The sequence below is a fragment of the Gymnoscopelus microlampas genome (genome assembly GCF_963454915.1).
Source record: "Gymnoscopelus microlampas genome assembly, chromosome: 19".
Taxonomy (NCBI): Eukaryota; Metazoa; Chordata; class Actinopteri; order Myctophiformes; family Myctophidae; genus Gymnoscopelus; species Gymnoscopelus microlampas.
In genome coordinates, this window is record NC_139956.1 from 26,276,550 (window position 1) to 26,299,258 (window position 22,709).

The 22,709-nt window shown below is 42.0% G+C and overlaps 1 protein-coding gene across 4 annotated transcripts in view; it reads left to right on the top strand.

Annotated features, from left to right (window-relative positions):
* arhgef11 (Rho guanine nucleotide exchange factor (GEF) 11) overlaps window positions 1–20,747 on the top strand; it is a 38,341-nt gene extending 17,594 nt beyond the window's left edge. For 2 of the 4 annotated variants that reach the window (XM_084043744.1, XM_084043746.1), the window contains 22 exons: window positions 55–148; window positions 978–1,007; window positions 1,309–1,435; window positions 2,386–2,598; window positions 3,080–3,127; window positions 3,868–4,016; window positions 4,419–4,559; window positions 7,611–7,687; window positions 7,869–7,994; window positions 8,119–8,236; window positions 8,770–8,918; window positions 9,026–9,101; window positions 10,020–10,202; window positions 10,573–10,654; window positions 10,931–11,014; window positions 11,268–11,329; window positions 12,065–12,220; window positions 12,561–12,812; window positions 13,347–13,454; window positions 14,770–15,095; window positions 15,534–15,666; window positions 16,097–20,747. In XM_084043744.1, coding sequence (XP_083899870.1) covers window positions 55–148; window positions 978–1,007; window positions 1,309–1,435; window positions 2,386–2,598; window positions 3,080–3,127; window positions 3,868–4,016; window positions 4,419–4,559; window positions 7,611–7,687; window positions 7,869–7,994; window positions 8,119–8,236; window positions 8,770–8,918; window positions 9,026–9,101; window positions 10,020–10,202; window positions 10,573–10,654; window positions 10,931–11,014; window positions 11,268–11,329; window positions 12,065–12,220; window positions 12,561–12,812; window positions 13,347–13,454; window positions 14,770–15,095; window positions 15,534–15,666; window positions 16,097–16,146 — 2,784 coding nt within the window. In that variant the 3' untranslated portion in view covers window positions 16,147–20,747. The remainder of the gene's footprint in view (window positions 1–54; window positions 149–977; window positions 1,008–1,308; window positions 1,436–2,385; window positions 2,599–3,079; window positions 3,128–3,867; window positions 4,017–4,418; window positions 4,560–7,610; window positions 7,688–7,868; window positions 7,995–8,118; window positions 8,237–8,769; window positions 8,919–9,025; window positions 9,102–10,019; window positions 10,203–10,572; window positions 10,655–10,930; window positions 11,015–11,267; window positions 11,330–12,064; window positions 12,221–12,560; window positions 12,813–13,346; window positions 13,455–14,769; window positions 15,096–15,533; window positions 15,667–16,096) is intronic. The other 2 variants (XM_084043745.1, XM_084043747.1) reach the window with 2 other exon arrangements.
* The last annotated feature ends 1,962 nt before the right edge of the window (window positions 20,748–22,709 follow it).

The following is a 22,709-nucleotide window of genomic DNA, read 5'->3' on the forward strand; positions in this document are numbered from 1 at the left end:
ATTGGTTCAGCTGCCTTTGGATAAACTGGACTCGTCGTTTTGCTCTCTTTGTAGCTGAGTGGTACCAAAAAAGAGAAGGATGGAGAGGATAAGAAGAGAAACCCCATACTGAAATACATTGGCAAACCACGGAGCACCTCGCAGTCCAGTAATTACATACACACACACACACACACACACACACTCACTCACTCACTCACTCACTCACTCACTCACTCACTCACTCACTCACTCACTCACTCACTCACTCACTCACTCACTCACTCACAGAATGCATAATAACATCACAATCAGGCAATGACGCCTTTGAACATGCATTTGGTCTAGGATTAGGCTCCATATTTAATTTCTGGATTGACTGACCACTATGTTTACTCAGAAAATATACTATATTCCTCTTTACTTGTTACTCATTTCAAAAGGAGACTTCCGGCTGGGAGCAGCAATTCATTACGTTACAAAGTAACAAATTATTATTATTACTTTTTTGTTACAATCAATCTCTGAAAAAACTGTATTCCAAATATAGCAGCCGTTTCTGATACAATGAAGTTGATCAGAAATTCAAAACGACATATAATCCAGTCATATGAGTGAGACCAAAACACATAGAATCATGCTAAACATTGCTAAATGAACCATGGCCAAGAGTCCTGCCAGGCTAACAAACCCAACTGCTTTTTCACAGCCATTCAGTCATTTATTAGATGATGACCTGTAAATGGGACGCATTAGGGACGGTAACCTCCTTGTCCACTACTCGCATTATAAACAAGCCCTCTATTCCTCATAAATTCCTGATGCACTCATTCATTGATTTCAATCAACAATAAAGATTTCCCCATAATTTATTTCCATCCCATCTCATGTGTTTGGCTTGACTGATTTTTGTATTGGTGAATGTTTCATTGGTTTCCCATTATTTTAATTTCGTTGTATTTTTTTGTTGTTGTTCTCGGTTGGTTTTGGTCTCCCAGCATTCCATGTCCCGCTGTCTCCCACTGAAGGTACACATTCCTCTTTTTCCCCTCGCTTGTTGCTTAGTTTCTCCATCTATCTTACACTTTTTTGAGTTTTGTTTTGAGGTTGTTTTGTTTTTGTTGATAGATTGATTTTGTTCATCAAAACTCTTGAGCTGTTGTGTGTGTGTGTGTGTGTGTGTGTGTGTGCGCACACACATGTGTGCGTGTACATGTGTGGGTGTTTATGCGTGTTTATGCACTTCATCATGGTTTTATATGTTTTTTTTCCAATCAAGGATCAACTTTATCTTTATCTTTAACTTATGTTTGTTGTATTGTGTTGTAGTGCGTTCGGGCAATGTGAGGAACATCATTCAGCAGTTTGAGAACCACACAGAGGACCCGGGGGAGGAGGGGGACCCCGACACCCAGAGACTGTCTACCAGCAGCCTGGGGGAAGACGGCATGGACAGGTGACTGCCTGCTACTGCCTGGGGGGGTGGCTTTTTTTTGTGGCTGCATTTGTGTGTTCATATTATGTGCGTTGGTGTAGGGAGTTGTGAGAGCTGTGTGTGCAGACCAACGACAATTTCTCCTGACTGCAATTTCTTACTGAGCCAATCTTACGCATCCCATCTTAGTTTTGTTTAGTATTTAAACCAAATACATAATAATAATACATACAATTTATATGCCGCTTTTCTAAGTACTCAGTCGCTTTACAAAACCGGAACAAGATGAAAACAACTTTATTAGAGAGAACTAGTTAAAAGGTTAAAAACTATAGAAGTAAAGGTTAAAAAAGGGGGATTAGGTAGGGTCTGGAAAGGTGGGCTTTGAGTGTGGTATTGACTCATTGAGTGGCAGAATTCATTTATTTAGTCAGCCAGTGCCAGCGTTTTTGAGCATTTTTGCTAACCTTTCAAGAGCCACAGACGATCGACACACCGAGTGTCGCAAAAGGCGGAGGTGTGTCTCTGCTTCCATCGGGGGGGAAAAGACTGTCACTGCGACCCTCCGTTCTTTAGTTATTGCCTGTTGAATATAGCTTGTTCAAAAAATACACTTTCTGATTAGATCGGACCGGCTGGGTTTGTTGTGATCACATTATTTCCGGGTTATTTCTTCTCCAGAAGTCTTAGAATCACTCATAAGTTGGCGAACAGCGCTATCTAGCGTAAACACTGAAAACACGTTTTTGGCGTGTTACACGTCATTAGCACTGAAATGAGTTAAATGTGTCTTTCCAAATAAGCCAAAGACTTCATTTCAATTGTGGTCCTTGAAATAAAAAGTATACCGGTAGATTTTTCTCTCAAATACCAAATTTTGTAAAACAATCATTCTTCTTTCTCTCTCTTTCACTTTGTGTGTGTGTGTGTGTGTGTGTGTGTGTGTGTGTGTGTCTGTGTCTGTCTCTCAGTCCTACCATCTCGGTGCGTCTGGCTCGCAGCGAGTCGCTGAAGGCCCAGGGGGAGGGGCGACGGCGGGGAGGCGTGCCCTCCGGGCCGGAGTCCGTGCCCCGTTCCCGTAGCGACGTGGACATGGAGGACTGTGGCGGGGAGGAGAGGGAGGGGCCAGGCCTCAGGCCTCTGCAGCACAGCGCCTCGTCGTCAGCCTCCAGCAGCTCCGCACGGTGAGAATGCCCACACACACACATGTTTGTATTATGGTACTATACTTGTGAGGACATCAACAATTTTTATTATAGCTGAAAAATTGCAGAACTACAAGCTCACTGATCTTGTACTGTAGATCGGCTATTTCCCGGTGCGCGACACCGGCTCAGATATTCATCTGATCATTTTGAAGCCTACCCAATAAAACCGGGAAAAGCATCTTGTGTCATTTTAGATTTTTGCGTTATACAAGCTCACAGCACATCACTTCGTGCCACGCTGCATCTCCTATTTTTGTACATTTAAAAAAAATTAGAACTACTGATTTTAGAAGGCATTCGTAGAATCTGCCTCAAGTCTTAATGGGTTAAACCAACTTGGTGCTTGTTCTGGTCAGAGATACGTTCAGCCAAACCATTACATTTAGTGTTTCATCCCACACTCTCTCTCTCTCCCTCCATCTCTCCTTCCAATTCCGCCACTCTTGCTCATGCTCAGGTCCCTAGAGACTGCTACACCACCGTACACACCCAGGTCCAGACGCAGGTGAGTTCATGCCAGCCTGCAAACATTGATTAATTGATTAATTGGTCAATTGGTCAGGCAAAAAATGTCTTGGTTGTAAGGCCAGGAAATTTATTTTTGTGCTTTTCCCTAAAGGAGCGCCAATGTTGTACTGTTAACTCTTAGATTGTGTTAAACTGTCACAGGTGTTTACCATGAGAGATGCGTGTTAACCCATTGAATCGGGGAACGCATCTCTCTGTCATTTTTAGATTTCTTGGGCTATTTTTTTTTTATTGTGAAAATGTGTGCAAATCTTTGAATATATATATATTTTTTTGAGCAAACATTTGAAAAATATTTTGTTCCAGGGACCGAAACAAAGATTTGAGTTACAAATGTTCTCTTTAAAAAATATATATCTATATAGATTTGCACAAATGTTCATAGCGTGCCACAGATGCGTTCCCGGATTGAATGGATTAAGATGTGAATCGTAAAAAATCAGGAGCACTTGAAAGGAGGACAAAATTATCGGCAATGATTGACTGCTCTGAATTATATAACTTTCACCTATTTGCATGTGACAGAATCGTAGCGCTTCCAAAAAATTCAATGTCTTACAGTAAAAAAGAATATGCCAAAACGTTTTAATTTAGCATTCATAAAATTGTCGTCCTAAAATGTTGATGTCCTCAAACATCAACCCTCAGCGTCCTCAAACAAACGTGTGTGTGTGTGTGTGTGTGTGTGTGTGTGTGTGTGTGTGTACACCCATGCAGGAGCATAGAGTCTCCGTTGGCGCTGCTCCCAGATGTGTCGGCCCTGGAGGAGGAGGTGAGCGACGGTCACAACTGGCAGGAGACGGTGCCTCCTCAGCTCCTCTGCACTCTCAGCCCGCGGGAGGTGGATAGACAAGGCGTTATCTACGGTAAAACCACCGTCATAATGATGATGGCCTCTTTTTACGTGCGTGGTGTTGAGGGTGCCTTGCCATCTAGAACAGGGTTTGTCTGTCCCTATCTCTGTATGTATTTCCGTATCCCTGTCTAGGCCTGTCACAATTATTGCATAATCGCCTAATCGCAATTATTTGAGATAATCGCAATTAGTTTAGCATAATCGTCATAATCCATTTTTCATTTTGCAATAGATTTTGAGTATGAAATATGAAATATGCTGTATTTTGGCCATAATATGAGACATTATTGATTATTTTAGACAGTCAAATATAAAAGAAAAATCTCAGATCCATTAAAACAAATGACGTGAAATACAACCGAGTTCCCCTTCATTTATTTTCTCTCTCTCCTCCGACTCTTCTCCTACGCAGAGCTGTTTACGACGGAGGCGTCCCACCTGCGGACGTTGAGGGTCCTGGACCAGGTGTTCTTCCAGAAGATGAGGGACGTCCTGAGGCCCGACGAGCTGTCCTGCATCTTCCCCAACCTGCAACAAGTCTACGAGCTCCATGGTGTGTGTGTGTGCGCGCGCGTGTTTATTTCTATACCTGTGAGGACCAAATGTCCCCAGAAGTATAGTAAAATTGTATAAAAAAAATAGCAGATGTACAAGCTTGAAGCTTACTGTGAGCTTACATCTGCAATTTTTAAATAGCCTAAAAAAAGACACGGAAGCTTTCCCGGTTTTAATGGGTTAAAAAAGATTATTTGAGTTAGGCTCTCAAGATTCGCGTTGGGGTTAGGATTAGACATTTAGAGGTTAGGTTTAGAGGTCAGAGCAGCCATCTGCTTGGGTGAAGCTGAAACAAGCAGCTCTACAAGCTCGCAGTGTCTGTAGAGCTGTACATCAGCTGGCGTGCAACTAAGAGATTGACACCGGAGCAGCTCGGACAGTTAAGGCCTATATATAAAAAAATATATGTATTCAAAGATTTGCACAAATGTTCAAGATTTTTCAAAAATAGCAGATCTACAAGCTCGTAGCGCTGCGCTTGGTGCCGCAAGCTTGTAGGGTCAGGGTTAAAAGTAACATTTATAAATATGTCACACAAGTATAGTAACAAAGCGTTTGTGTACTGTTATGTGCGTTTGTCTCTGTGCGTGCATGTCCTTGACTGCGAGTGTCTGCCTCATACTTATGCCTGCATTAGTAACACTCTGCTCTGCTTTGTGTACACGGAAACCAATTTTCATTTGAGTCAATATGTATTCAGAGCATGGTAATAGTAAATCTCTGCTCATGGGTCAGCTGTGTCAACATTGATTATTGTATTTAATGGACCCAACATGGACTAGAGGCACACAGGGATGGTTAAATCTGCATCCTGCATAATTTTGATAGTCACAACACCTGAAAATAATACGTGCTGCCTGGCGGTTTTTTTTAGGCAAATACTGAGTGACATTTGCTTGTGCCAGCTAGGGCTATCGTCACGATTATGAAATTTTACTCGACGATTAATTGTCTCTCAAATAATTGCGACTTAACGATTTTAATTGCGTTTCTGTAGTTGAACATTGGAACATTATGAGTAGAAATTACATTTCTGTTGTGACAAAAAAGGACACAGGGCAGATATGACAAATAACATACACATTGAATTATTTTATACTTAAAAAAAACATTAATAGTGGAAATAGCCGCTTGATTGATCAGACGCGCCAGTGGTTCCTTGCTTGAAACTGTTACAGTGTGGATACGCTGGTGTATCTTAGGTTGAGTTGATTGACTGAAACCTTTGTCACATTGTTGACAGTGGAAAGGTTTTTCTCCAGTGTGGCTACGCTGGTGTGTCTTCAGATTATTTAATCTACTCAAAGTCTTGTCACATTGTTGACAGAGGTAAGGTTTTTCTCCAGTGTGGATACGCTGGTGTGTCTTCAGGTTGCCTGAGTCACTGAAACTCTTGTCACATTGTTGACAGTGGAAAGGTTTTTCTCCAGTGTGGATACGCTGGTGTGCCTGCAGTGTATATGACCTAGTGAAACTCTAGTGACTTTGGACTACTAAAGCATGTAGTCCAAAGTCACTGCTCCCACAACTGTTGCAACACCTGTTGCCTCCCTCGCTGCTCACCCCCTCCCGACCCGTACACATGCTTATGCTACTCTTAATGTAAATGACCGGTGGTTTCTATCTTTCACGGATATTGTGTTTCAACCCATTAACCCATTTTGGGCAGGAACCCCTATTTGTAACTATACCTTTCAGAACGGGAACCCCTTTTGGGGTTCCTGTTGCTATGTACAGTATATAGCAACATACATTTGTATGTAACACTTGTAATAAACACTTTTTGAATACGTTTTTCAGAAAACTTAGGTCAGGATTTAGAAGGCGTTTTTAGAATCGGTCACAGGTCTAAAAGGGTTAAGAGCATCTGTCATTTTAGATTTTAGCTATATGTATAGCACATTTTTTTTGGCTATTCAAAAATAGCAGATATACAATGCTCATAGCGCGTCACTTCGTGTCACACGCCATGAGCTTGTAGAGCTGCTATTTTTGAAAGGTTGTGAACATTTTTGCAAATATTTGAATATATATATATATATATATATTTTATAAAGCGAAATTGTATTTTTATTTTGTATGTGCCTTTATTGATAGGATAGGATAGTAGGCTGACAGGAAATGGGGAGAGAGATGGGGGTGACATGCAGCAAAGGCTGTCGGGATTGGGACCCGAACCCGCAACGCGCTGTCAGGCTACTTTAGAGCCTAGGTGCCTGGACCACTACGCCATGAAGTGAAAAAATTTAACTCAAATCTTTGCTTTCGGGGGTCCCTGGAACAAAATATTTTATACCTAAAACCTATCATTTTGGGGTTTGTGATATGAAATAGTTTGAGCACCACTGATATAGCAACACAAGTTTTTCAGAAAACATTTTTTAGAAGACATTTGTAGAATCGGCCTCAGCCCTTTTAAGGAGAAGGGGGAGAGCTGGCTTCTTTTGAAACACAACAGCGTAATTCCCCATGTTTACCAGTAGTAGGTGGTATCAGATAATGAGGCTTTGATTCCTGCATTGTGCTTTTATGTTCAATGCAAAACAGGGTTTCATAAATTAACACCATGTACTTGCCAAGTGCCAAGGCTGGTGTTCAAGCTGAGTTCAGGTCAGGTCTGAGCCACGTTTCAGTTTAACCTGTCCTGAACTGGGTTTGTTGTAAAATAAGAGTACGTATTCATCTAAAATCTGTGCATGAGGAGCATGAAGGCTGTGCTGCTCCTTCCACCTTCTTACTTTTGGAGCTAAATGTGGGAAAATAAAGTAATTATTATTAGAGGCAGAAGTTGGTTTGGCATATATTCTATATTCATTGAAGGAGGCTAGAGAAAAGGCCATGGCATCATCAAAATCAGTAGGTAGTAGTAAGCGCCATAGGAAATTCAATGGAAGTCCAGCCAGTAGTCTAGCAAGATATCTTGTTTGGGACAAAAATGGTGAATGGACTGCATAACCGAACAATGCCATCCAGAGTGCCCCGCCACTAGTGCGGCTAAAATGACATTCTCAGTTCTCTCAATGTTGTTGTTTTTTGTATTATGTTGCAGCGAACCTCTGTGAGGCGATGAAGAAGCGCCGAGAATCTCCCGTTGTTGAGAAAATCGGGGACATTATGTTTGCCAGGGTGAGTTTTTAATCTATCTGTGTATAAGCCTAACCCTTGTCTCTCCCACTTTGCCGTCCCTACTTTGGGCATGTTATTTTTATAGGCGAACAATTAACCTGGAGTGGTTAATTGTTGTTTATGGTTAAAGCTTGTTTGAAGCAATAGATGTGCTATATAAACGTGTGTGCGTGTCTGTCAGTTTGAGGGTGCGGCAGGAGAAGAGTTCTTGGACCATGCATCACAACTGTGCAGTCAGCAATCTGAGGCACTAGAGCTCATAAAAAACAAACAGCGAAAAGATCCACGCTTTGCCCACCTTATCCAGGTAACACACCCACTTACCATAATGTCTTTGTGATATGACAAAATGATGAGCTAATATGACATATAATATGAAACCATATATAATAATATGATAATATTAGAGACTGTTACTTTGTTTTGTATAGGAGTGTGAAGCCAGCCCCCATTGTAGGAGACTGCAGCTCAAAGACCTACTGGTGTCAGAGATGCAGAGACTAACCAAGTATCCTCTACTGCTGGACAACATCATCAAACACACAGAAGGTGAGAGCAGCACACACACACACACACACACACGCACACGCACACACTCAGGTGGGGAAAGACTAGAGCTGTCACAATTACTAATTTAAGTTGACGATTAATTGTCACTCAAATAATTGCGATTAACGTTTTGATTGTGTTTGACATTGAACATTGGAACATATGGAGCCTTTTAGGCTTCGTAATGAAAAATTGCACAGGGCAGATATGACAAAAACGTATTATTGACATATTTTCTTTTTTTAAAAGGTAAAATAAAAAATGCAGAAATAGCTGATCTACAAGCTTACAACGCGTCACAAAGTGACGTGTTGTAAGCTTGTAGATCTGCTGTTTCTGCTTTTTTGATATTTGATGTGTGAAAATCTTTCAACATGGAAACGATTATGACGATTATGCAAAAATAATTGCCTAAATAATTAGACGATTATGTGATAATTGTGACAGGCCTAGGAAAGACATGCAACACGGGTATCGTTGCGATTATGTGATAACGTGCTACCCGGGCAACTTATATTCTGGTTTTCCTACAGCTGGCTCGTCAGATCTCCCCTGGCTCCAGCAGGCCCAGGCATATTGTCGAGGTATACTGCAGGATGTCAACGAGGTCGTCCGGATAACAGAACACCGGCAACGGCTCAACCAGTACCAGCGCAGGCTGGACGCCGCCCCTCAGTTCAAGGTGAACAACTTTATCCGTCATTTGTCTGTGTCTGCGTGTGTGTATGTGTGTCCAGACACACCCCTTTCTAATCGACTGATGTTTTGTGTTACTGCTACTTCCAACAGAGTCTGGTTCTGACCGCAAAGACGATGATCCACGAGGGTCCCCTCACTTGGAAAGTCAACAAAGAAAAGATGTTGGGTACGGACGGAGTCATACATACGTATATACACAAAACACAAGATGTTAGGTACAGAACCAATGGTACAGAATCAAACACACACACACACACACACACACACACACACACACACAGAACACAAGTTGTTAAAGCAATAGAACACTATGGTAGAGGTTTGGGTTGTGTACTTAACTTAACGTCATAATGTAACTACTAGTCCAATGGACAAGATATATCGCTCCATTGCACAGTTTATTAGAAATTATTCATCCAAAATTAGCGTCTCATCGACTTCCATTGAATGATGAAACGGCTCTTTTAGTCACTCTTTTAGCTTTCAAAGATTTTTTTTGTGGGGATTTTCCTGCCTTTATTTAGAGAGGATAGGGAAAGTAGGCTAACAGGAAATGGGGAGAGAGATGGGGGGGTGACACGCAGAAAAGGTTGTCGGGATCGGGAGTCGAACCCGCAACGCGCTGTCAGGCTGGCATTGCAGCCTAGGGTGCCTGGACCGTCACGCTACGGCCCACGCCACTCTTTTAGCTTTCTGACAATATATAACATCACAAAACCCTGTACGTTGTTTGTTTTAAAGAAATAAATATTCTTTCTGTTGATTTTACTATTTGAACCTGGATCCGAATCTGCTATCTTTGGATTATTCATTTCTAATAAACTGCGCAACGGAGCGCATATATCTCGCCAATTGGACTAATTACATCGTGACAAAGGTAAGTACACAACCCAAACCTCAACCGAAGTGCTTTAAAAGTACAGAGTCGAACATAGACACAAAACACAAGAGGTTAAGTACAGAGTCTAACATACATTCTTCATTGCCTCTTCAACTCATCAACCCGCCTCCATCTCCACTACCTCCACCACCATCTCTTAACCATCTCCATTATTATTTCCTCCACCACCACCTCCACCTGCAGAGATCCAGGCGTTGTTGCTATCAGACTGCTTGGTCCTGCTGCAGAGGGGCCCGGACGAGCGGCTGCTGCTCCGCTGCCCGTCCCGTTGGATGGGCGGGGGCGGAGGTGGGGGTGGTGACACCAAGACCTCCTTCAGCCCCCTCATCAAGCTGGACTCGCTGCTGGTTCGCGATGTGGCCACAGGTAAGGCCCGTTTGTTGAGGCATACCAAGCAATAGGGCTGGGCAGTTAACCCAAAATGCATATCAAACCCCAACCTTGCTCATGTTGGTTAATCAAGTAATCAAGAAGCAGGTTTTTTTTCCTTATAGATCAACAAATAGTGTGCTGTTCCTTGACTTTTGATTTTTCCGATGTTATCCCCAGTACTTTTCCTGTTTTTTTTTTCTTTCCTTAAGTTTTTTGTTTACCCATCGTTTTAACAACTAACATTTTATACTTTGTCATGTGAGTGTCATGAGCTACAAGCTCACAACCCGTTGCAAAGCTTGTAGATCGGCTATTTTTGGAAATAAAATGGACTTTTCTGTGTCTTGTTTGTTTTATCCCCTAGACAATAAGGCCCTCTATGTTATCAGCACCATGGAGAGGCAGATCTATGAGCTAGTGGCTGGGACCTCCTCAGAGAAGAACACGTAAGCACTTTTCAGGATACTACAAAACAGCTTTTTAAGTTGGCTGCTTAAGCTTTCTTTTATGCTGACTGCTGCTGTTCAAAAAATTCAAAAAAGATGCTACACTGTGTTATTGTATTTTATTTAATTTGATTATTTGTGTTTATTTTAAATGTACAGTATTTATTGAGGATCATTACTGACATACCTTCACTCTTTCAGCTTTATGCAAAGTCTAACTCTTCTACTGTCTTGAGCTTATAACATGTCCTGTCTTGGGGTTTTGCCATTTTCCAGTTGGAAAGACTTACTTGAAAAGACCATCTTACTGGCTGGCGGCTCATCACCTTTAACCAATCACGGATCCATCACGCCTATATCGTGAGTGCCTCCAATGATTAACGCATTATCAAATACAAAGAATGTCATTTTTGTTTCAAGTCACTGTTGCCCCCAGGTGGCCTGTAAATGTAACTTGCTATGTCTGCCTAGAATGCAGATATAGATGTCCTTGTGTGTATGCAGAGGACCACGTCATTAATTGTTTGGTGGTTGTTTTGTTTTTCAATTGTTGAACTCATAAGCATTGGTAAATATGAGATATTTCCATTGATTGTCTTATTGTCTCTCACAGTTCCCCTGGCATCTGCAATTCTTCCCCAGTCTCACCATCACCAAGCAGCCATCTCACCTCAGGTGAGACTTACCCTTCATTAACCAGTAGACATGACCAGTAGACATGACTTAACATTTTAACACCAAAAGTATTTATACAGTATGTCAGTCGACCCTTCATTCCTAACCACTGTCGTCAGCAACAAGTATCTAATCTCCACTGATAAGCAGCACTAGTAAAAATGTGATCCTAACTTGATCTTTCTTTATGAAAACAGTAACGTGTTTTTAGTTTTTAACAACCCCTAGTCTCCACTCACAATTAGAGTTGTTTCGATACCGGTATCGAAAACGTTGCCGATACTGCCTAAAATGCTGGTATCGGTGAGTATGTCAGTCAATGCCATTCCGATACCACATTTGTCATTTACAGTCATCATTTATTTTGAATGCTTCAGTTGATGTTGCACTACTGTTTTATACTTTTACTGTACTATTTACATTATTGTTTTACTAACTTGTAGCTGCACTAAAAAAAATGTATTCCTAGATCAGTTGTTCTCAAACTTTTTAATTTCAAGGACCCCCATAACTCTCAGAGTTACAGACCTGTAAGGGTCCATTTGGAACCCCCTCAAGGAACCCAGAGAGTCCCTGGCCCCCACTTTGAGAGCCACTTGTCCCAGATTCTTTTTAAATTACACACTGGGATCGGTACTCGCTATCGACCGATACGCAAGTTATGGGGATCGGTATCGGGAAGGAAAAAAGTGGTATCGGTACATCTCTACTCACAATCTATTCCACGTCTCCCAGATGACTCCATGACCGAGCGGTCGGTTTCCATAGGGACGGATTCCTCCAATGGCGATGGCGCTCTCACGCCCACCACACCCACCACAGACCAATCAGGATCCTTCCTCTGCGGTGAAGGGCAGGCGCTTGGCGTGGCAGAGGCCGCTCTCCAAGACGGTGAGAATGAAGGGCCGTTGGTGGTGGTGTTGGAAGTTCTACCAACACCACTAATTACCATGCCAGAGAAATTATCTAGTCACTTAAATCGGCAGGGCTTTTCAAATGTAGTTGTCGCATTTCGTTCAGTGTCAAGACATAGTTGAGCAATCGGAGGATTAGTTGAATAATCAGAGCAATCGGAGGATTAGTTGAATAATCAGAGTCAGTTGTCAAATAGTTGTCAAAACCTCAAGGCTCTGATGTTACGTATTTTGTCATCAACTTTTCAACAATCCATTCCGGGTCGACACTGTGTTAATTGCTCCTACATGCATGTTTTCTTTGGCCTCGTTTACAGTCGAAACGCTAAGGCAGCTCATCTTCAGAGATTTAGACGAGGACAGCTGGAGCCATGATTCGGACAACACGCCCACCAACGAGGCAGCCAATGACCGGGCCGGGTCGTTCACTGACAGGCAGAGGCCTGAGTCCCTGGAGACTGTCCTCAGCTGCAGCACTGACCAATGGGAGGCAGAGCCCGAGGACAACTGCCTTCCTGAGGCTCCGCCCGAGGAGGCGGAGCAACATAGTTTTCAGGTTATGAGGAAAGGTAAAGGATCATCATGAAGCAGTATGAGTAATCTAGGAATCAATGAGTGTCCAGTCTCTCCACCAAGGTTGACCATTCACTTTCTATTCAGCCAATTCAACAAAACGGTTTTTGTTTTTTTTGGTACATATTATTCACTGTACATGATAAAATAACCAAACCCAATTAATTGCACTTCTGTGTATTAGATAGTATTTTAAATTGACTGAATTAAAGGTGAATCGAGTCGAATCTAAGTCTTGAATGAACTTGGTGCCTGACTCTTTTTGGTGTGGGTAAACTTTCTGCAATTGCCGGCTTCCTCCGCATGATTTCCGCACACACTCTGAATAATTCTTTTGAGGTGATTTCTTATTCACTTCTTCTGCTACTTCTTTTTCTGCCTGCCTCACTGCCTCACTGTGCAACACTCAAACACGTCCCATACTGTAACCGTTTCTACGCACATACACACACACACACACACACACACACACACACACACTCGCACACATATGCACTCCATTCTTCTTCACGTCTATCCTCTGTGCATAGCTGTGGTTGCGGGCTGTCCTTCTATCCCTGACGACATCACTGATGATGTCAGCCTCCCCTCCGACCAATCATCCGAGCCGAGAGGCGAGGCCACGGAGCGGGGTAATGGTAACCAGTCATAGTGGACACTGTCCTGTAGGCTGATATTGTTTTCATAGGAGGCGAGACGTAAGGGAGCGCTTGTTTTCGGACAGCCCTGACGGAGGCGCACCGTCTGAAGCGGACTTGAGCAGAACGACCGCTTCAGCCGTCTCAGCGCCGTTCAAGTTATGTTATTCTGTCCCGATAGGGACAGAATCGTAAATCATCGCCCCCTCTAGTCTCGGCACTTCCGAGACGTCAACACTGCCTCGCGAGCGGTTCGAGTTAACACAGCCAAGCGCTCCCTTCCCCCGTTGAAGCCAATCAGAAGCCGTGTCTCACCTCTTACGAAAACAATAATCGCGGGTCCTGTAGTCACCTCAATGCAGTCACATCCTTGTTGAAAGTCTTTTTAACTTCCTACCAAACTGGGATCAAATAGTATTTCCAAATATTATGGTTTTGTTTTTCAACGACTTTTGTGCCCACTGAATGTTGCGTACACACTAAACAATACACTATACAGTGAGTTTCAGAAAGCTTGGACTATCACAGGAAAGTATCTGAAAGTTTATTTTAAGTATGCAGTCAGTTCTCTTTCTGGAAAATAACAACTTAAATTGACACTGCGTGCGGCTTACTCCATCCCTGCTGGTTAAAACAAAGACAACAATTTAGTCATAAACATGCTTCAGCCTCGTGCTGCAGAAGAAATCCATAGGAAGGTTAAACATTTAAAATGTTTATGCGCTTTTAGCCTTAGTTCTAGTGTTGTATTAGTTCTACTGGGTGTATGTTGTGTAAATCAGTGGTTCTCAAACTTTTTCATGTCAAGGACCCCCAATTCAATATGTATTTGGCCGCGGACCCACATAATAATTTGTGCTAGGGAAATGTATTCAAAATTTTCCAAAGATTTTCCAAAGATTTACAAAAATAGCAGATGTACAAGCTCGCATGCTTGAGCTTGTATATCTGCTAATTTTGATTAGCCAACATATAAATGGAAAAAGTGGTTAAAATGATTGTGGTGCAACATTAACTACTTTTGCTGGGGAGCCACTGGAACCCCCTTTGAAAAATCATGAACATTTGCAAATTATTTTTTTTAAGCAAACATTTTCAACTCAAATCTTTGCTTCTGGTGGCTTCCCATATCAAAATATTTTGATATGCGGGTCCACGGCCAAATACATATCATTTTGGGGGACATTTTGACATGAAAAGGTTTGAGCACCACTGATATAGCAACAGAGGTTTTTCAGTAAAGCGTTCCTTTCCACCACTGCCCCTCGCCCTCGCCATGCTTTCATAATGAGACTGCCCTGTCTGTACTCTATAGGGAACTTGTTCTACTTGGTGATGCCAACGGAGCACGGCGAGAGCGTCACAGACGACCTCAACGACCCTGCCACCCCCACCGCCGACACGTTCCCTCCGCTCCCAGAGGAGGCGCTGTCGTCGTTGCCGGGCCAGCCTGGGGAGGAGGAGGAAGCGCGGGCCGCCTGCGCTACAGAAACCGACCTGTTAGACCTCCATTTGCATCTGGAACAGGACGAGGAATTGTGCCATTTGGAGCAGGCGGGCCCCCAAAGTCACGTCATCACGAACGTGGACGAGATCTTCCACACCATCGAGGTGCTGATGGGCAAGTTGCACCAGCTAAGGGTGAGTACTACTAGGATGAGCTGCCCCTGCGCGATTGCACTGGACAATGTGTGGTCTGTGTGGCGAGTGGTTATCGGTCTCTACAAACTGGCTGTACGGTAGTGAGGGTCAGAAGCATGCTCTTTTATTTATACATCGTCTTTTGTCTGGTGGAAACCTCATGTGTCCAAAACTGTTACTTTTCAGGATTCAAATTTAAAATATGGCAAAAGTAGTAGATCCACAAGCTCAAAACGGATCGCGGCGCGTTTCGAGCTTCTGGATTTACTACTTTTGTGTGACGCTGTAGTATGATCAAGTTGGGGCGTTAATTTACAAAGAAACGCACAAAAAAAACGGAGATGAGAGGTGTCTGACCGACAGCAATGATATACTGTATATAATTTGACAAGAGCTAAAGCTCACTATCCCTGTGTCCATCCCTCCATCCATCCCCAGGATATAGAGAAGGCCCACCAGGAGCTCCTTAAAACCCTCAGAGAGTCCTCAACCAATCAGGAGTCAGAGGAGCAACCGTGTACCCCAACAACTGTCTCCAGGACGCCATCTCTGGACCGCGGCTCAGGGGACGGTGAGTGAATTGGGGCCAAACTTCACTCTGGCTTGGTTTGAATGTCGCAACGATTATGAATAACGTTGGGTGTTCTGCGACATGTACATTTTGCACTTGGGAATGGCACCGTATGTAGTTAGGTGTTGTTTCAGTCGCATCATCAGGTAGCTGATGAAGGTCAGTGACCGAAACGTTCTGGAATAAATAAACGTTTGTAAGTGAAGGTGTGTTTTGTTTTCCACGTTGGCTCTTCTCTCCCAAGCATCTGTCCTTGTAGGTGTGCAAAAGTACTTCATGTGTTGTCTTTTAGAAATAGTGTTATGTATGCTGCTTTACAAACCTCTTCGGTTAAATAGATAATGGCTAAATAAGAAGGGCTGACATGCTGATATAATTTACACAGTAACAGATGAATTGTTGTTATTAATACATTTTTTATCCAATCCAGGCAAGGAGGGAAGTCCAGCAGAACCCAAGGTCCAGTCCACTGGATTCTGACGTCACCTCACTGTCAGTGAACTGACAGATACACACTCTCGATCGCTGGCGTGAAGAGAAAAGTACACACGCACATATACAGTACGTACTTGCGATCAGACTCGGGCACCTCAGCCTCACCCCTTTGCACCCCCTCCCTCAGCCTCTGCATGCACACCTACTGTAACCGACCCCAGGAAGGACTGCTGACGTCACCGTTTTCCGTTGTGCTGGGATACCAGGAAGTCTGGCTGATAAATCGGGGCACCCCCCCTCGCACGTGCGATCACCGAGATCGCAATGACCACCTGCACTCGTTGGCGGTGCAGGGAGTTCAGGTCGAGAACATGAAGGAAAAACTTTTTAAAAAGAAAGGAGGAGAAGTGAAATGTTGAAACGGCGAAGGGAAGATTGTTTGAAGAACAAAGGGGAAAAGTTGGAAGAACCCTTACTGGACAATGGAGGTGTGTGCGGGGGAGGTTCATGAAGGAGAACCGTGGGCGACATTTTGAAAGATGGAGGACTTGCGTACTTTGAGCTGGTTGAAGGAAACGGGAGCAGGAAAGTGTTGAATTGTTCAATTAAATAAACCAAGGGACCCGCAATCCCAGCACTTTACCCACAAATTATGCATCCCTAGCCCCCCCCCCCCCCCATCATCTCCGGTTGCTTTTACACTGAATTCACCTGCCGCTGAAGCCGAAGGACTGTGTCTGTATATAATTCAGGTTATTTGCACTGGGTCGTCGTTTGAGGATGCCAATATAGCATAACACCCACGCATCGTTTGTCTGTGTCATTCGCGCAACCTGGCCCCCATTCCGCTCTCCTCCTCCCTCACAACTAGTAGAGCAGTGGTTCTCGAACCTTTTGACTGAGAGTATACAAACGGAACATTTGGTTTCCATTTGTACACTCTCAAAGTTACAGACCTGTAAGGGTCCATTTGGAACCCCAGAGAGGGTCCTTGGACCCCACTTTGAGAAGCACTGTGGTAGAGACACTAAAAATGTTGTTTGTGTGTTATTTTTGGGAACACGCTGACGTTGTTGACGCAGCGCTTTACACATGTCAGCGTTGGCCGTCTCCAATAGTCAGTGCAACATATGGATCACTATACCGCTCCTGTTGATCACAGATTAAGTTATAGAAAAGATAGTCTCGCGTAGCCAGATGACTATTCCACAATCTCCAAATGCTACTGTATATAGTCTGGAACTACACCTCCCGAACACTGAAAAAAAGGAAGCTGTCATCTGTTCATCATTTCCGTTCACGAAAATATATTTAAAAATAACTTTACTTTTTTTTAAATTTTAATTTCCATTTCTGATAAGCAACAAGCTATATAGGTTTAGATTTCTTTTTTTATTTACATTAGGACAAATCTGTGCGACTGCAAAGACTAAACGGAAGTGGGGGAGGAGACGGGCCATCCGCTTTATTACTCCCGGATCGTAGGACGGAAGCATTTGAACATTGTGGGAGTCAACAGTCTGACTTCGAGAGACTATAGAAGAAAACACTACTGCTACTACCGCACTGTTTGCTACTGAAGAGCTGTGTTTGTTGTGTGGCCCTCCTTCCATAGCGCTGTTCTAGAGACCGACAGGGATTACCACAACAAAGGAACAGTTTCAGTGAATACATAGTTGTATGCATCATTTTTTTGGTTTTGTTGTGTTTGTTAAGAAGGTAGATGGAACACAGGCAATTTTTAAGTGTGCTTAGAAACCGAAGGGGGGAGGCTTATATATATATATTAAAAACTTGAAAACTTGAACCCTCTGAGGCAGGTTTACCATGAGAAAAAAAACAGCTTGCCAAAAAAACTTTAAAAAGTAGAATCTCTGCATTGTCTTAGAAATTGCCTGTGCTTCACATAGGCCTGTCTTTACTGTATTGAGTGTAACAAATGTGAACCAGCCATCCCTCTGTCCCTCTGAGTAATAAGCATAGATCAGTGGTATTCAGTCATATGACATGGTGGGTGTCTATGCAGGTTTTCATTCCAACCAGAACAACGCACACCAGGCCATTTCACTATTTGGTTTGTTTCACCCTCTCTGGTTGAACGTGAGCTATTAAAGAAATCAAGTCTGCACACTGGACCAAGCTCCACAAGGGACTTGTTTTTAATTGAATTAGCAGCTAAATAAATACATAAAAATAAATAAATACATACATATATAAATGTCCTTTTTTGGACTGTTTCACTGTCCAGCACCTGGGACTTTTATCTGGTGTAGCCTTTCATTGGTTGGAATGAATACCTGCATTCACCCGGCCCTCCATGTCACATGTTCGGACACAACTGTCTTAGATATAGTGTTTTATGTTCCTCTAACCACCTCGCCCCAAGCCTGAAAACCATGAAGGGACTGTTATATTTACCAAGTAGCATTGTAGCAACGCACTCCCTCTTCCCCTCGTGCACAGAACAACTAATATTTATTGGGAGAAAAGGAAAAACATTGAAATGTGCATGCGCCTATCTCCACTAGGAAATGTGGCCAGTCTATCTACATCAGTACTATGACGTCAGTACTATGACGTTAGTCATGTCCATATTGAGCAACAGTTCACACAAGTTTCCATTGACTTTCCAGTATAAAATTAAAGTTCTGAAAAGTAGAGCAATATTAATAATATAATATGAAAGAAACATATGGCCTACTGGTAGCGTGCGCAAGAATAAGAACAACTGATCGGTCCAGAGATAATAAGTCTGAAAGATTCCATTTGAAAGAGTATGTGTGGGAAAGTAACGGCATGGCTCTGTCCTAATCCACAGCACACATGGTTGAAGTGTCTTTTCGTTATACTTGTGCTGTATCGTGTATCGGAGCAGCTCAGTTATTTGAATTGCCATTTCATTATACTCGTTGCTGTATCGTGTACTGGAGCAGAAAACAATGTGCAGTTTCTTTGTATTTGAGAAGAACGTTGTGTAACTCATCTTGTAGGCCTTTTCGTTGAGGTCTGTGCAAGCAGTGTGCTTTCAAATGTTGACTTTTTGATTCAATATCATACAGGCCGAGGCTATATTATATGCTTTTGGTTTTGTCATGGTTCTAGTCTGTAAGTCCTAAGTTGAGGATCACACTGTCTTTATCTAGCTGAGCCAACACTCACTGACATCTCGCTCTGCATTTGAACTGGTTTCAAATATTTTGAAGAGGAGAGGAGCGCCTGTATTGACTAACCTAGGCTCTTTTCCAACCTTGAAACTGGAAACATTACTGCCAAAATTAAGCTAAACCAACTGCTCCTCTTATCTGAGTTTAATCAGATCACTGATTCAGTCACTCAGTTGATGTTTCACTCAAGTAGAAAATGTTTTTGCCCAGAGGAGAGGGAAAATGTACCGACTATCTTCTGAATACCTTGTTAGCGCATACAAGATCTGTAGTGAGTTTCATTTTGCACACATTGTGATGCTATATGGTTAAAAAACTTTAAGATGTAATAAAAAAAGAATGGCTGGAGATAAATGTGTGCTGGTAGAAAAAACAAAAACAAGGGACCATCTAAACAATATGCATTACCCAAGCAGGTTCAAACAACTTACAAAGGAGGTTTTCCAAATGAAAGTAATAATAATAATAATAGAAAAGCCTGTATTGGCTCTTGACCCCTCGTGGACTCCACTAGACCTGCATGCACTACAAAGTTAGAATAATAAATAAAGTTTTATCTAAATGAGAAATCAATTGAAGAGAATTCAGTCAGTGGATAATTCTAAGGCTGCTAATTATCATGCATCTCCTCCGTCATGTCAGGTTGTTTTTCTTTTTAACAAAGGACTAAATATGCATTGTCTCAAACTCTCATTGTGTTGAAATTCAATGCAAGATGCGTGTCACCCATAATGAAACGCACAGATTCTGTTGGAAACCAACAAACTTTTTTGAGATAGTTCATATATATATATTGTTTTCCATTATTTTCCTCATTCCTACAGCATTCTTAATTTGTGGAATTTCTACCTCTTTCGCTTAACTTTATACTCATCAGTGTTTTTCTTTTGTTTCTCTATAGTTTTATCTTCTAAAATGATGTGACAGTTGAAGCTATAACTTAGCTAAATAACATCTTTATACCTTTTTTTGTTGTAAAATATTGCACAGAGAATCCCTTCCCCTGCACAGTGCAAACTACTGTATGCATACACATGTCTTTAACCACCATCTCATTGTGTTCTTTTAAAGAGAAAACAATCTTGTCCACTAATGTAATATAGAGTCCAGCCCCCACTGTTTTATATATGTTCATTTGTTTTCATTTTGTTTGTTCTGTAAAGCCTTTAGTCTTCATCTTTGATTTTATTTTTGTAGATATGATTTTTAAAAAGATGTGTAAATTATTTTTCTTCTCCTGTTTTTAAAAATGGTGAGATTGATAGCTGCACAGAAGGATAAATGAACTCATGTTTCAGATTCACGTGTTTTGTGAAATTAAAAAAAGAAAACTGGATACAAAAATGTTTGACATCTGTTTTTTGTCTTTGTGTAAATAGTGAAAAAAAGTCTTGCTTTGGTTTTAGAGATTTCAAATGACTTGCTCCGTGTCGATGGGACTTTTCAACTTTGTGTACACTTGAATGAATGCACATCTAAGTGACAGTGTTGGGTTGTAATGACTCAACTATTTTACACTTGAAATCTGAAAATGTCTTAAATATAGAATATATATTAAATATGTTTATTTCTGTTTTTTTTTTTTATATCTGTGTCTACTACCTGTAAGAACATAGCATGGTGTAGGCAATTTTGATGTCCCATGAAACATATCACATACTTTCAACTGCCATGTGTTATGCCATAATTCAAACGTTACAACCTCTGTCCATGTACAGTAAGTGCCTATGGATAAGGACACGCTGAATTATTAATGCTGTCATACTGTCTTGAACCACTTATACTCAAATAAATTAGTCATAGATCACTCTGGATTAGCTGTCTGCTAAATGCCTACAATGTCAATATGTGAAGTGAACCAAGTAGGCAACAGAACATAGGTTATGTTCTTCAATTTACAATTTAGGCATTTAGAAGACGCCCATCTAGAGAAAATGTACTGTGGATAAGAGGAAAGAATATAAGTGACTATGAAAGAGGGTTTGTTGCCGGGGCATGGATGGCAGGAGCTTCAGTCACAAAAGGCTGCTCAACTGGCTAGTGTTTCAATGGGAAAAGTGACAAAAGTCACACCTGCATTTAGATCTATGGGAAAGACATCCATAAATAAGATTAGAAATTGTATTTGAAAGCACACATTCAATGACCGCATTAGTGCAATAAGGAAAAACAAAAGAGATTGTGAATGTCAATGCAGGACGTGATCATACTGTGTCAGCAACAACAGTTTATCGCTACGCCAACTACATAGCCTGCCCTACACCTTTGCATCTGAGAGGTCTATAGAACAGAGTCAGCAGTAGGCCAATGCATGAAGCGACCTTGCAGCATTTTTGTCGTACATTGCCTTGCTCAAGGGCTTGATTGATTGATTGAATACTTTATTAGACAGAAATGCAAAGAGTACGGGTATAGTCATACACTTTGGCTAAAAGGATAACACAAAAAGTCCTGAGCACTTGTTTCCATTGCGGTCCTATCTTTTTTTTAAGGCAAGGGCAAGGGCACTTTAGCAGAGTTGATGGGCCCTGTAGATATAGGCGACCAACCACACTTCAGTCACCACTGTACATCTGGATATATATGGATCAAACCAACAACCTTTACTTGTTGGCACCCCAACGACAGTTACGGTCAACCTGCCACACCCAGTCTCTCTTACATCTGCTAGAATCCGAGATGCTGGGTGTTTGAAGATGGCTGACTGGCTGTGTGTGTTGGTCACATTATGAGAGTATTGTCGCTGAGCTGAGCCAAACTAGAGAATCTAGAGCTCTGAAACATGACCGTCATGGATGAACTTCAACCTGGTGTTTGCACTTTCTCCATTTACGGCCCGTACATCTACATATACGTTCAGATTTAAAATATAAAGTGCTTACCCCATGACTGCGGATGTTAAAGTTATGTACGGGCCCTCAGAAGTACCCGTTTATTCCGTATTGTTTATTAAAAAAACATTTTAATCCGATTGATGGTCATTTTCTCATAGAGTTACAATGTATCAGAGTGCAGTACACCTCCCAACCAATAGGGTCGCGTAGTTGAAAGCATATGAGAAAATTCGGAGAAAATGTCCACCGATTGGTTTAAAATGCTTTTTATTGAACAATATGGAAAATAAAGGTACCTCTGAGGGTCTGTACATAATTGTAACATCCGTGGCCATGGGGTAAGCACTTTATATTTTAAATCAGAACGTTTATGTAGATCAGGGGTGGGCAGCATTTATTTCCAGAGGGCCACACTGACTTCGATAAAATGAGTGAAGGGCCACACATTCATTGTACAATTGAATTGAAACTTGAAACACATACTGTAAGTGCTGAATGATGTTGAAACTGTGTGAATTTGGTAGACATGCCAGACTACATTAGAATAAGGTCTTTGCTTTCACAACAACAATGTTCATCAACAAAATGTTGATCTTTCTCTTTCTTTTTG